Raw genomic sequence first — 16,620 nt, forward strand, 5'->3', positions numbered from 1 at the left:
TCTCTCTCTCTCTCTCTCTCTCTCTCTCTCTCTCTCTCTCTCTCTCTATCTCTCTCGTGTTTTTCATTGGCACTGTTTCCTTGACTTTTTGAAGAGAAGTTAAAGGTTGATATATCTACCACTTGGAAATTTCCATTCTTTATAAAACTCCTCAATGTAACATAGTTTTTAAGTATATTTTAGTCTCGTGACTTCTATGCATATATATGTTGAACTTGATTCTGTTTCGGTTTAGTCATTTTACTTATGTCCCCACTCTTCATGATCCCATTTGGGATTTTCTTGGCAAAGATTCTGGGATAGTTTGCCATTTCCTTCTGTAGCTCATTTTATAGATGAGGAAACTGAGGCAAACAGAGTAAAGTAACTTGCCCAGGGCCACACAGCTAGTGTTTGAGGCTAAATTTTAATTCAGATCTGTGCTAAAACATGATGAATCATACTATATTCTTATTTCTTGATCTCAGCTTATCAAAAGTAATATTTTATAATGTATACATTAAATGATAGTTAAAATATGTAAAATAAATATGATGGCAAATGTTAATCAGCTCTTGTATGCTTTATCTGTAGTTTAAACTTACATTATTAACACTTTCTCTATCACTTTCTCAAGTCCAAAATCAAGCCAGAGTTTATAACATTTGCTAAAAATCTTGTGTAAATGCAAACAAGGAAAATTTGACATTTGGCTCCCCGGACCTATCAGAACTAGCTCAAGCATAATTCTAAAATGGATTCAGAATTTTAAGAGTTAGTTCTTGAAAATATTTCATGAGGCACACTTCACAAGCCAATTGCAAATACCACACTTCTGCCAATATCTATCAATGAGTTCATGTAACTTAAAAAAAGCCATTCCTGTTTAACAGATACATGAGGAAACCCACACAAGACATCGGAAGCAGGTCATGTCTTGGCAGGTCTCTTCAGTCCTTTTAGAAATTAGTACGACAAAATATTTTCTCTTTGAGATGGCCCAATTTGTTCTCCTGAGTTAAGCTGCTTATTTGCACATTGGAATTTTGCAACTCCTTTAATGTCTTGTCTAAAGATTGAATTCAGACTAATTTCAAAGGCAATCTAAGGTTTTAAAGATTAGAGGCAATGCTATTGACAAATCTTGAAATCAGAAAGAGGAATAGAGTCTGGGGAAAAGATAGGACATGTCTGACAGTTTTCCCTTGGCCAAAGCACACCCAAGGCTTTGGGGATTGTTCAGTCCTCCACCCAGCACTGGAAGCACAGTGTGGACTGAAATTTGCAAAGGGGAACAGGCAGCTGGGGTCGGAATGGACCCTGAAACAACCCAGCTGGAATGTTGCCCATTTGGAGTGTGAAAGGAGGGGCGACAGAGGAGGAGGAGTTTTCTCAACTGTCACTTTACTCCTTAAGGGACTGGGACCCAGGGGAGAGGGGGTGGGACTGGGGCCTGGGAACCCAGGGGAGGGCAGGGAATTCGTTTTTTAGTTGGGAGGTTTTGATTTTGAGTGGATCCTGAGTGATTCCGGCTCCTCTGTACTTTTATTAGTGATTATTGGGAGATCACAACTACTAACATCAATTCCTACTATGAAAATTCTTCATTTTCCAACAAAGAAGACATTCAACAGCAATTCTCCAATTTGGCCAGAGAGCCCGAACTCCTAGGGGAGCAGCCTTGATGAGGGGTCCCTTCCCTGATCCTGCTTGAATCCATTGATCCTGTTACTTCCCTCCTCTATTAGTTTATAAATATTTGATAGGAAATTGTAGGGGGAAGAGAGAGTTGGCTACTGTGACCAAGCCTCAGAAGAAGTCCAGAGTTGCTCTTTTGGGGAGAACGTATAGTTGATAGTGAAGTTCATCCTTTCTTTCCATCCTTGATTCCCCTATACCGTTTTCCCTGTACCCTGAATTCAATTTATCCTTTAATAAACACTGGATAGTTTGATACTTAGAGTCTGGAGCAGTTACATTGAGGGGGAGGTGACTGATCTGGTGGCTGAGGGATTCCAAAGACCATCTTGAGGGGTAAAGCTACTGGATTAGGAATTGGGGAGGCTTGTCTCAACAGGGCTGGCTCTGAGGGTGGGATACAACCCATTAGGGTCACAACTGAACCCCAACACCTTTCCTCAATATCCCCACTTTAGCTTTGCCAGTTGGGGAACCTCTTTGAGTTAATTTCCTCATAGGTCTTCCCTGGGGGTGGGGGGTGAGGTGTTAGCTATACTGGTCCATTGAAAGCAGACAAGGGGTGAGTCTAGATACACCCCTCCCTCCCATCAATACTCACCCTCAATACAGTACACAAGACATCCTATGGATGTACTCCTTTGGTGAAGCACACCTAGGAAAGGAAAATCTGCATAACAGTAATAACAATAGGGCTGAAATTTCAATTTAGATAATTAAATTATTTAATTCAGAAGCTCTGTGCTTCATGCAATTGATAAAAGACCCAAATTTTCAGGAACTCAGTTTGCACTAATTACATCTTGAAAATGGGGGTTCTAATATTTGCTTTTTCTATCTAATAAGACTGTTGTGGATTTGAAAACCTTAAAACATTTTTTTAAATGCCATGTAGAAGCAGTATCTCCACCTTGTACGTTAAAATGTTTGTTCTATATATAGGCTTTGGACCTTTCTATCAATACATTTTCTTATCTATAAAACAAGAATATTATTTGTATATTTCTGTATACTACATTGGAATCTTTTTAGGAGAATCCTCTTAGAGGAAGCACTTCATAATTCCCAAAAGAAAGACAATGTACACGTTAGATATCAAAATTCTAAAACAAAAAGAAATCTAAAAAATTAATATAAAATAAAATAGCACTAATTGAGATAATCCTTATATTTTTAAAAAAATACAAGATGTTATTTTGAAATACAAACATGAAATGAATAAAAACATCTGCAATAGTTAACAAAAAAGGGTTGTTCTGTTATGCAAATAGTAACAGATTGCCTTAATGAATAATAAGATTTTTTGATGATAGAAGAACATTGATTATTTGCTAAATAGCTGAAAACAGTATGTTCTCTAAAAAAGGCGATGTATTCCCTTCAGAAATTTTATTTACTTCATTAATGTTCTTAGTAAACAAAGTCCACATTGAATTTTAATGTATTTCAAATTAATGAAGAATAAGTTAATATTGTTTTATGGGGAAATTGTCTTGAGAAACTAGGTTTTCAAAATATGGGCATGTTCAGCCAGTATTTAACCAAACAACCTCCCATTAAAACCTAAAAAAAAGGAATAAATCTGATATTTTTTCATTAAATTTGATTTCCTAATCCTTGGCCATATGGTATTTTTTGCCTTAATATAATTTAAGAAATTCAATATTTTAAGTCATTCAATCTTTACTCTTCAAAACAAATATCTGATTTTTCACTTGGTTCAATTACTTGTTGTTCTTCCTTGCACATAATTTCTTATTGGATGTACTCCCTACTACTTTTGCATATTTTTTACTTCTTCCCAGGTTTAAATACATTCCAGATCCTTGCTAACTTCATCATTTTGGCCATTTCCCCCTCAAAATATGTTCTCTAATATTCTTTTCTAAAGGCAACATGTCATAGTGGAAAGAATTCTGGACCTGACATCAGAAGAGACACCAGGTTCAAAATCCATCAGAGACACTTGCCAATTCTATGGCAATAGGTTAATCAACTCAGATTCTTGAAAGTTCTCTTTCCAGAGCTTCATTTTGAATAGCAATAAATTAAAATAACTATGGGCACCTTTCTTATACCTTATAGGTTTGCTATAGGAATGAAATTTGCTAAAAACATGTAGAATGTGTTGTTAATTTTGACATGTCTATAAATTATCTACTATTATTATTGTATTCCCCCCCCCCTACATTCATTTTCCTTCCTCTTTTCTCTGTTATTATTACCCAAAGATTAAAACATCCTCTTTCTATTTTTGAAAGCCAAAGAACATTTTACACATATCTGAAGATTGATTTTGACCTTATAAGACATATTCCTTTTTTTTTCCTTCTTCACTCCATAATATATCCTTTTTGGGAAATTATGGATATATAATTCAGTTCCTTTCTTTTAAGGGAAGTGGCCTAACAAGTTCTTAATTTAGCTGTCAGACCCAAGTAAAACTTTTATGAGTTTCTCATATCTTGGCATGCAGGTGATCCTGGCATCTCAAAGACAATGCCAACAGAGGTCAAGCCCTGGCAAATTAACCATACTTAAATGCATTCAAGTTAGGTCTGACAATTTTCTTCTTTCTGAAACTGAGCCAAGTTCAAAGGTGTTTTAGGTTTCTTTTGGTTTGTTTTCATGAGAATTTGCCTACTGGGGGATAATTTTTTAACATAATTAGCCATGAATAATAATATGTAGCTGTAACAAATCCTTTCTATGAAATTTGAATAGGAAAGAATTAGATCAGAATAGAAGATATATATGTATATAACTGATAAGGTTCCTTTTATTGGGTATTACATATAATATATTGGTTATTTTAAAACATTAAAATAGTTTTCAGAGTAAAATGAAGGGTGACCTCTACAAAGATATACTATAAAGTAGAAGCTCTTAATCCAAGGTCTATGAAATATTAACAAAAATATTTTGATAAAATTTGTTTCTTTGGTAATATTATGTGACATTTCATAAATTCTAAAACATAATTCTGGGAAGATGTTCATAGTTGTCAACATACTTTTAAAGTTGATAATGGACACTTGCTCAAATGCATAGTGATCTATAGGCATGGTCATCTACAAATCAAAAATATAAAATTGCCTTTAATCCTGTGTAGCTTCCTTCCATTTTTCCAGTAACAGTGTCAGAATATAAGAAAAGAGATGTTAATAGTCACCACTTTCATTTTTTTTTTAGGAAATCATTTGACATTGTTTCAGCCATTGATATTATGGATCCTTTTCCACTAACCAAAAGCTGAGCATTCTTTACACAAACTAAATCATATTAATCTTAACAGTGCCAATATAAATGAAATTTTGCATAAAAGAAATTGTAGCTAAATAAAATATGGAACACAGTTTCTCTTTGGAGAGACAAATAAAAAGAATGATGGAGTTGCTCACTTAAAAACAAAGGGAAGCCATTTTTCATGAGAAAGTTGGCCATTTTCCACTACATTGTCCACAAAAAAAATGTGCAAAAAGAATATCACAAAGATAATTTTAAATTGTCTCAACACATTTTTGTAGAGGGATAAAGGAAAAGAAGTAAAATATTAAAGAAAACTATGTGAAGCCAACAAAACCCAATGTAGTAAATTAACATTTACTTTAATTCTCAATATTTAATTCACATTGATTAGAGGTAGTTAATTTTTGTTAGTTACAATCACACCAATGACTTGTTAAAATAAAGTTCAAACAATGTAAAGCTAAAATAAAGGACTGCATTTTCTTTGAAAAAGGGAAACAAACTAATCCTGGCCTCTTAATGCAAGTTGTTCATGATGAAAAATGGTAGATGAATAGAAGAAAGGGTATAGTTACAGCCTACAATAATCTCATGCGGAAATTTAACTTATATAAATCAATTTCTAATATGCGGAAGTCAAAAGAGTCCAATGAACACCTTAATCAACAAAAAATAACAACATGATTTATTTAGCATATACAGAGATATGTTAGTCAAGGACCATATTGGTTTAGATTACAAAATGATTTAAAGAATTTTTCAAATATGATTAGAAAATGGTGCATAGCATCACTCTCTAAAAGAGAGAGGCAGAAAAAGAAAAAAACAATTTAAGGAAAGCTTATTGAGAGACTCAACTAAGCAAGATCATTTAGGTATGAAAATGGAAGTAGGAGGTCAACAAGTAGAAGACCGGTGGAAATACCTGTAAAACTTTTTTTGCAACAAATCCTTTCTTTTACAATTAAGATCAGTTAATTTATTAGACAGACATGAACATTATAGTCACATGTGTGCTTCGAGAAAGAATAACTAACTCACTATGTAAATACAGGTAGATTTAAATGCATAGGTACAAATCATAGACAACTCAAATGGATAATTAGAAGTCTAAAAATTGAATACAAGGATATCCTGTTAGATTTCATTTCAGAAAATGCAAAGCTCTCCTAATGACCAGAAATTTCTACCAGAAACCAATCTATCAATGTAATACTCAAAGTTTATCAGTGCTATTCTATAATTTCAATCACTAAAACCAATATTCTCTGAAGAGTTAAAAATGAGAGCTCTTCAGAAGAAAAAGGAGAGTAGACTACAACAAATAGTAAATAAGAAAATATTAAGAGCTACAGAAAAGGATATGATCTAGGTAATATATCATGAGAAAAGGGTATGGGCAAGAAAGCAAGAGAAAAGGATTAGTAATAGTTGGAATGCTCTACTGGTCTCCTTATAATTTCAGGGAAAGGTCCTATGGAAGTACTATTATCACCCTCACTTTGTAGATAAGGTACTAAGGCCAAAAGAGGTTAAGTGATTTATCTAAAGTAACACAGCTGCTAAGTGTTCGAGTAAGGATTCAAATTCAGATTTTTCTAATTATCTAATGTAATGGTCTAGAATCCTGCACAAAATATAGTTATCATCTAACTACCTGATAGATCCTTTTGGCAATAGAAATATGGAAACTAATTTGATTGATTTCCGATCGTACACTGAAATCTCCATTTGTTTGGGTTTTAATAGTATTTACTAACCAGACCAATCTTATGAAAGCCCAATGAACTTCATTTTTAAAGTCCTTTATAAGTTATTCTTATTGAGAATAGATATCTTTAACACTTGAAATAGTTATAATTTAAAATTTTTAAATGTAATGGCCCCATTTTATCTGTACCATATAATTCAATAATACTTCAAATTAAATTTGTCAATATCTTTCCATTCAGTGGGATTTCCTCCTATTAGTCCTATCATCTTGATTTTGGGGGGATAGTATATAAATATTTTTGATTAAAAACCTATGCAGATTCACATGCAGGAATTTTATATTAACTTGGACACAAACAAATTTGTAGGGAGCACAAAAAAATGCTTGTAGCCACCTATGTAACTATGGTCAGGTAAGAGTGAGGCATCCACAAATTATCTTTCTCTAAAAATCACCAGTCAGATTGTGATCCAGAAAAAGGTGAATGACTCTTATATGAGCCATGAGTTAATGAGTTAGCATAAAAGTATATGTATGCATGTATATACATATATATAGCATATGTGTATATCCAACTGTGCAATTTTGTTTTTTATTGATGACATCTTTAAGTTACCTAAATTTCTTAATATATATCTTCTCTATCCTCAACACAAAAAACGATTCCCTTGTCCCAAAGATTTAAAGAAAGAGAATAAAATAGTAGTCATCAGATATTTTCTTAAGCATTATATTCAGGATTAAAAGGACCATTAAAGATTTAGAAGGATTTCTAACCCAAGAAAACTATCAGTGAGGAGTCTAAAAGAATTAGAAATCCAAACACTAAAGGTCATAAAATACCTAGTTTTATAAAATTAGTTTCTTATTTTGTATAATTATAGAATTGAGAGATCATCTGCTTTACCACCTTCATGCTACAATTGATGCTTAGATAGGTAAAGAAACATGAAAGTTCCAGTCCATCTAAATGTTTGGCAAGTGACCTGGCATTGAAACTTTGGACCCTGAATGTTGGTCCAGTGATCTAATTGATAAAGTACACTGGTTATTATCCAGAAAAAAACAAAACTCTAGTTTGAGTATGTAAATCTAGCAAATTACCCAAGATCCTGTAGATTTGAGAGAAAGAACTATGCTATAGAAATTGAAGTAGACTTTAAAAGAAGGACATTGGGGAAGCCTAGTACAATGCCTCTTCTAAAGCAGACAACTAATTGGAAGCCTGAAATGAGTCTATTTTGACCTTTCCAATTAATAAAAAATGGAGAAAAATATTTTAATAACTTTAAAGACTTTGTAAGATTATAAATATATCAAAATAACTTAGAGACTTTACATGATTCTTAGACAGTATTTCTACAGGTAAGTAGGATTAAGGATGTTGTTTTAACATCTTTCCTTCATCCAAGTCCATATCATTAGATGAACGAGTGTTGTTGCAGTCTCATATTTGTTTTGTTTTTTGAATAATACAGGTTAATCAGAAGCTACCTGGCTTAAATATAGTAGATTTGTTGGTTTGAGGGAGGGGGTGAATGGGAGGAAAAATATTTCATTAGTCTCATATCCTAGATTATTTCACATACATATACAAAAGCAAGGGTTTACAAGTGTTTTCTGAATATCTCCAAGTCATTGGTTCTGGGTTATATCCATCACCATGGAAAGTTTCTATTCACAAGAATGGAAGTTCCAGAAACTGAAATCCAAGGAATGTCTCAAGCCTGTAGTGAAAAATAAATGTATATAGTGCTCTGCTATGGGGGGGGGGCGGGGGGAAGTGCCTCCTCAGCACTCACATTATGCCTAGAATGACATACCCAATTTCTATCATGTTTCAGAGACTATTAATTCCTATATTAATTTCTTTTACTTAGACACACACATTTGAAATAGAGGCATTCCAAAACTTCATATTTATTTTTCTAAACCCATGTTAATTTCTTATTTATTTCAGGCATTACTAGAGACTCAAAATTTACTGCGCACTCAGGTTGCAAATTTTACCTTCAACCTTGGATTTTCAGGGAAGTTTTACCACACAGGTAAGAAGGAACTTTGTGCTCTCAGGCAGCTACAAAGAGGTCATAGGACTTTAAATATAATCCCACACTGGAGAAATAGAATTGTTAGATTTTTAATGGGGAGGGCCTGGACTCATTAAAATAAGGAAATCTTGGGCTCTGAAGCCCAATGGTAAAGAATGGTATACTTTGGCAGAGTGGCTGTCAAATTGAGGTCCAGTGGGGCAGAAAGCTAATAACTTTTCTACAGAATCACAGAAACCATGGCCTCTAGTCTGTGCACAGTTTCATAACTTGTCTTCCTAGGTATATTCTAAATGGAAAAGAAATATAAAAAGAGGACAATGTCTTAATGGTATTCAAGATAATGGATATTCTTGTACATTTATCTTGAGAAAACGGTTGGTAAAGAGATAAGAATTTTATAGACTCAAAGAAGCTGAATGGACCTAGCAAGTCATGTAATCTATTCTGCATTTGTGCATATAGTTACTTCTTTTACATGTCATCTTCATTTTTAGTAGCCTACATGCAGATGAATGAATCTTTTCAGCCACAATCAAAGAATTCTCAAAATTCTCTCTGTCTGTCTTACCACACACACACACACACACACACACACACACACACACACACACATACACACTCCATTCTGATTTTATCACCCTCTTCCCCCACCACTACTCCCTAATACCATATCCACTTAGCCTCCATAATTTAACTTCTTTGATCAGAACATTACTGATCTAATTTATGGCAATAGTGTAGAGAGATACTTTGTATGTGGGTAATACCAAGTGACTTGTAACTACTAAAAGCAAGACTATTAGTGACTGTATTGAGGGATTTCCTACAATTTGCAGTCAATGATACATCTGAGTTCAGAGGGGTGGGTTTCACTTATAAACTCATATTATTATTTTATCATGTTAACTTAGAGGAAACATTTCAAAGTGTTTTCCACACATACATATATTTTATGGATTCATTATAGATAACACATGCAAAGGTATTTTTAATTGCTATGTTTTCAGTTTATTTTCCCAATGAGGCTTTTAATATAAAATGCTCAGTGTGGTTTATTAGAATACTGTAGAATATTATATTGCCCTTTCCCTGATGCCTTTCTTTTTCTCCTTGGAAAAATTTAAATCTATTTAAAATAATAATGATAGAATTATTGCTTGAACTTTCAAATATATATATATATATATATACATATATATTTAATGCTATTTTACCTACAAAGATGTAAGCAGTAATATCTTTATAATCTGTGAGAACTACTTTGAATCATGAAACCAGGAATTTTGTGTTTGTATTTAAAAATATTCTTTTGAAATAATATCTTAAAGAAATAATATTTTAGGGCTATGAAAATCTAAAACTCTAAAAGCAAAATCAATTTTTGAAAAATAAAGGGAGAATCAGAGTTGATCTCTCTTTTTCTCTCTATCTCTTTCTGTTTCTACTTGTCTCTCTCTTTCTCACCCCACCCTTCTTTCCCTTCCCTTATCACATACCTGCAAATTAACCTTCAAAAGGCTAACTTATTTCCTTTTATCTTAATTATCTTAATACTTCAAGCAAAACTGAATTTTTGGGATATGTTATGTCCTTCACTTTTCATTTGTATGCACTTGACTGGGTATTCATGAATCTCTACCTTGGCAATTTTCTAGGTTGATGTAGTTTATTTATTATCTATCCATCACTTTTTAGGTAAAGTGTGTAGCAGTCTTCTACTGGTAAGACATTAGAGCATCAAAGAATACCTGGTCTTCAGATTTGAAAGGGTATCATTTCAAATCAAAGGCTCAGATCTTGTATGAACATGATTGCAATTTGTACTTCAAAGATTTTCATATTCATAAAATGAAATTCTTACTCAAAGGGTTAATGTTTCCCATATCTTTGTGCTACTGGAGCAAAGGGTTTAAAAAATGTTTATGACTATAATGAATAATTGTTGAACTGCTATCTGGTTAGTGGATAGAGTATCAGGCATAGAGCCAGGGAATCTCATTATCCTCAGTTAAAATCTAGACTCAGCCACTTTTAACTAGCTGTGTGACCCTGGGCAAGTCACTTAATCATCTTTTCTGTAATTTGCTTATCTGTAAAATTATCTGAGGAAAAACTGGCAAACCATTCCAGTATCTCTGCCAAGAAAAACTCAAATGGAGTCACAGAATCAGACATAACTGAAGAACAATTGAACAAGTCAAAATAGTCATCTAGTAGAGCCTATGGACCACTTGCAAAATAAAGTTTTAAATGAAAAAAATAAAAATACATAGGATGCCAAAAAATCTTATATTGAAATATAGTTATCAGGTTTTTTTAAAGTTCATGTAACTTTAAGTTAAAAACTTTTCTACTACAATTTAGGAAGGATTTTTTACATTGCAAATAAACATTCAGTTTATGTAGAATTTATAGACTAATAATTTGTCTTTCGATTGCACCTACTTAATGATCCCAGGTTCTAGCTTTCCATATTTAATTTTCTTTAGTCATGTTTAGATTAAATAAAAATTAGAATTAACTAAACCCATATTAAAATAGAGAATATAAAATGAATAGAAGTATCTTATCTTTATACAATTCAGATGTAAGTGTGTGTGTGTGAGAATCTGAATTATTGAAGTATAGAATTTTATTCCTATCCCTATGAAAATAGAGCAAATGTCATCTGTGCTGAACAACAAAATACTGAATCTTCAATAGAGAGTGAAATTGTTGAAAAGTAATTTTAAAAGCTAGACCATCTTATTCAAATTTTATGAATACTAATATTCAAATATCTTATGAGTCATCATAAGGAAGATAAATTGGAAATGTACTGGCTTGCCTCAGAAAGCAAGACAAAAGGTAAAGGGTAGAAGCTGAAAAGACGTAAATTTAAACTTCATGTCAAAAAAAGTTTGTAACAATCAAAGTTTTTAAAAAGTAGAAATGAAGCCCTTAAGAGATGAATGAGTTCTAACTTCTTATAAGTCCTCAAAGACAGTGTCAGGATTTCAAATACGGTTCATTTTAGGTAGAGTTTGAACTAGATGAATGCTAAAGTCCCATCTAATTCTCAGTTCTGTATTCTGTGATCCTACTAGGTTATATTTTTAAGGAGTAAAGGAGAGCAGTTTAGCATCATTAATGGGGGGGGGGGAGTAATTTCTCCAGACAAACATAGACTTTGTCTTTCTGTTAGGGATATCATCATCCCACCATTCTTCAAACTACCTAGGCTCATAAACTTTCCTCATTATTGATACCTCATTTGACTGAATATATATATATATATATATATATATATATACATGTATGTGTATACACTTACATATTATATGCAAATATATATAATTACCATTTCCAAAATATTGACAGATATCTCCTTATCACTACTCTCATAGCCATTCCCATAAAGTAGACTCTCAACAACTTTCATCTAGATTATAAGGTGAGGCAATATCCTCTAAAATGGTCTCCCTGTGTCAAATATGTTCCTATTCCAATCTACTCTAAATAATAGATGGAATTTGATTTTTTTTCTACACATAGACTTGTTTGATTTGTAGGGTAACAAAGAGTAATGTATATTTGTCAATATTTGTATACTTTTAACATTATTTTTAAATTTTGAGTTTCGAATTCTCTTTCACTTTCCTGTCTCTCCCTCATTCATTGAGAAGGTAAGTGATATTATATTATAAATAATACAAAACATTTCCATTTTAGATTAGCCAAGTTGCAAAAAATGCAAGACCAAGCGAAAAATATCCTTCAGTCTTTACTCAGATTTTATCAGTTCTCTCTCTGGAGGTAGATAACATTTTTCATCATAAGTGCTTTGGTATTGTCTTGAATCATTGTCTAGATCAGGGTAGCTAAGTCTTTACAGTATTCATATCCATTACAATATTTGTGTTTCTATGTACAATAATCTCCTGATTCCTCTCATTTCAATTTGCATCAGTTCATAGAAGTCTTCCCAGTTTTTTCTGAAAGTTATTCTTTTGTCACTTCTTAGAGCACAATAATATTCCTTTATAATCATATACCACAACTTGCTCAGCCATTCCCCAGTTGATGGGCTTTCCCTCAATTTCCAATTCCTTGCCACTCTAAAAAAGAGCTACTGTAAACCTTTTAGGTTATTTCCCCTTCAAAGTGAAGCCTTATCTTATCAACTCTCCCTATATATATACATTTGCCTATACTTTGTTTGGAATTTTAAATACAAAGACTTTTGGTTTAAGTTGAAAACTGTATAAGACAATAACTATTTCCCGTGTGTACTTTGTGATAATGTGCAGACATAAATTGGAGGTTCTGATAAAGTAACTTCTGGAAAACTTAACAGGATGATCTGATTTTACAATACATAAAATTACTTATTAGCCACACTTATTGTTATGGAATCAATTAATGCCATATGCCCTGAGCAATAACTGGTTCCCTATCTCACAGCAGGTCATATTCATTACTAGTTAACAATTGTGATTTTCCATTAATGTTTTTCTGCTTTCATCCTTCAAATACTATATACCATAAGGCAAAAGCATTAAAATATCCCTAAATATTATTCTCCTAATAGTGTTGAATTTGTTAAGTTTTAAATGGTTCATTGCATTTAATTAGTGTTGAACTGATATGCCTCTTTGTATTGAAGATAGCAAGAGGAAAGAGTAAGGAGGAAAGTAAAGTTAATAGAAATAGATACAAGAATGAAGTTAGAATGTTTCCTTTTTTGAGTATAAGTAAAAAAAAATAAACTTGGGAGGATAGAGACACAAGCAAAATATCAAATCTTTTATAACACTTGATATATTTCTGGCAAGAAATTAAGGAAAGCTTATATTATTGCTTTTTTTCCCTTGTGCATTTGCAGCCTTTCTTTCTAATAAAGATTGGGTTGTGTTGAAAACAATTTTTACTTTTGGCAGTTAAATTGAATCAATTGACTTTACTTTGATCAATATTTACTTCAGATGAATAAATCTTGAGGTTATCCCCATACCAGTTTCTTGAAAATAATTAAAATAATCAACCTGCTTATAAAAACAATAAAACAAAACTAATCAGACAAAATAGGTTACATAAGCCTGAAATATATTACTCATTTAAAATAAAAGGGGAAATGGAGTCAAATTGCTCTGAACACTATTACCATTCTATAAGGTAAAGCTGAATATTTTTATAAGATTAAAAAAAGGAATGGATTGGCCAAAGTGGAAAGTAGTTTGAAGATTGCTAAGAATGTTATATTTTCCATTTTCTATATTTACATTCTAAAGATTTGATATCTATGTTTTCATGTTCTGAAATATGAAAATCTCCTGAGCATCCTTGTGACTTTATAAGAATATAATTTTCACATCTATTTTGATTGTTAAATTTGTGCCATGATGGAATCAGTCTTTTTATTCTTCATTTTTATCCAAAAAATGAAAAGTAATTTCTCCCCCTTATATAATATCAGATATTATAGTGCACAGTGTTTTCACATACATGATTTCCATACATGATACCTGATTTTGATCCTCACAATGGCCTTGAGACATATGTAGGGAAAGCATTATTACCTCCATTTAAAAACTGGGAAATTAATTTTGAACATTAAAGTCACACAACTAATAGATGATACCTCAAGGAATCAAATCTAGATATTCTAATTCCAATGGTCTTTTCTCCATAATCCACAACTACATAAGTCCTTACTTTTGTCTAGTGCTTTACAGATTAAGAATAATTTAGGATAATGGCAACATAAATATAAAAATGGAAGGGATCTGAAAAACCATCTATTCTAACACCATCATTTTACAAATAAAAAAAATCCGTGGTCATATGTATCAGAGGTAGATTTGAATTCATGCTTTGTTATTCCATGGCTAGTGCTTTTTTTGCATGATATAACATTTTCATATACATAGTCAAAATCATAATCTCATCTTTCTTGGAAATTTTTGTCATTGGGAGAATAAGTACTTTTCATGGTTATAATCAAATCACCAAACAAGTAATTTGTCAATTTTGTCATCATAGTAAAACAGATTATTTTGTACTAATTCCTTTACTGTACTTTATAAAGCACTATGTAAACTAAACAGACTTTTTTGGTAACATACACATTTGTACATATTTAAAATGCAAAATTGGATAGCATATTTTAAATAAGATGGAATATATTAAGCTTTGAATTATACAGTGCCACAAATATTAGTTTTGAATTTTTTTAAATCACATTTTTGGTCTAGACTTCATAATAGTAGATGTGTCAGCACGCTAGACAGAGGCTACAGGGAGTCTGAAAACTATGACTTGGATCAGTGCCACTGCAAGGGTCAGAGCAGAGTTTTACAGATGAGCTGGAATGTGCTGTCACGATGACCATATGGGCCAGTGTAGATTTCAGTTGCCTTCAGAAAGTGATTTCTGCTCAGGTGACACTCAGAGGCTAAGCAAGAACATTGCTTTATTCCTGAAACCTAGTAAACTTCCCTGATGTCATGTCACTGTATCTCTTTTCCCCCTACCTAAAAAAAGAAAAAAAAAACTTCCATAGTGGGATATACTTCATATATTTTTAATTTGGGTAAACAGGTAAGTAGAGAACCAAAATAGAGCAATATTATGAAAAACAAGATTTAAGAGAATATCCAGGAGGAGAAAATAGTCAATAGAGTCAAGTAGCATCAAGAAGGATGAGGAGTAAATAAAAAACTACATGAGTGAATATTCTAATTCATAACTTTATTGTAGAATCCAGAGAAATGTTGCCTTATTCCGTACTTCTGACTTCTGGGGAACATTTGTGTTTTCCAAATGTTGTTTTTTAATACTTCTTCTCTGTGCTCCAAAGAATCTTTTCACAGTGTAATAATAATTATTACACTTCAGCTTATCCTGAACACATTTATCTCAAGCATGATGCATTTGTATATCTGACCCTAGGAAAGAACACAAGGGAATGATAGTATGTGAGTATATACGTGTACATCTGCCTCTCCCAACAACATCTTGTGTGCTGTGGCTAATCATTATATTTTCTTATTGAGTTGGAGCCAAACTTTTGATATTAGCTTAGTTCTGTGGTGATGAGGAAGTCCAGGATTGTATCTTTGATTCATCTGTCTCACATTCAATTCCATCATCTTGACACTTGCTTAAAATTTTTGATGTTTTGTTTATTTGCCCCCTTAAAACTTTGAGGACATTAAAAAATTAATGGGTATTGAATGGTGAATTTTTAATTACCTAATAGAAATTTAAGGTTCTAAAATAGATGATGACTCTATGTTGATACTCTCAAATATATTTTTTTCATAATTTCATTTTGGAGTGCTACATTTTAAAATTTTCTTGAAAATAATTTATACCTACAAAATGGAAGAGTGTCATACAGTTAAATATGTTATTTTAAAAAGCAATAACCAAAAGCTAATCAATTAAAAATAGTTCTGAAAAATCCAAAATAAAGTGAAGTTTTTACTCAAAATTCTTTGGATTTCCCTGGCATCAAAAATACCAATCTATTTATTCTTTTCTTTTCTTTTTTTCTACATTTGTATTTTCTACATCTGATTTGATCCCTGAATTTTATTTCAATTTCTATAAGATATTCTCTACATATATGGATCTATATGTATCTTATGTATCTATAAATTTAAAAAATCAGGGTTAGAGAAATGAATTCAATTTCCTTGGATATAGACAATTCTACATATTTTTTCTAATGACCCAGACTATTAAGTTACTTCCTACTTTCTTTAAAAAAAGGGGGTTATTGGTATTTTTACCTGAAGAGTTTCTGAAATATTATTTATTAATATTTTCTAAAAACCACAAAAGTTTTGAGAAATTCTAATGACAAAATTGTATTACTAAGAAATATTTAAAATATGAGTGTTTAAATTCATAATGCTCTCAAGTGAAACAGATTATTTGTGA

The 16,620-nt window shown here is 32.0% G+C and overlaps 1 protein-coding gene across 1 annotated transcript in view; it reads left to right on the plus strand.

Annotated features, from left to right (window-relative positions):
• The window catches only part of LOC123251912 (bifunctional heparan sulfate N-deacetylase/N-sulfotransferase 4), a 349,513-nt gene that overhangs the window by 105,147 nt on the left and 227,746 nt on the right, over positions 1–16,620 (plus strand). The window contains exon 2 of the mRNA XM_044681239.1: positions 8,601–8,688. Within this exon, the coding sequence (XP_044537174.1) occupies positions 8,601–8,688 (88 nt within the window). The remainder of the gene's footprint in view (positions 1–8,600; positions 8,689–16,620) is intronic.

Source organism: Gracilinanus agilis, chromosome 6 (assembly GCF_016433145.1).
Source record: "Gracilinanus agilis isolate LMUSP501 chromosome 6, AgileGrace, whole genome shotgun sequence".
Lineage (NCBI taxonomy): Eukaryota > Metazoa > Chordata > Mammalia > Didelphimorphia > Didelphidae > Gracilinanus > Gracilinanus agilis.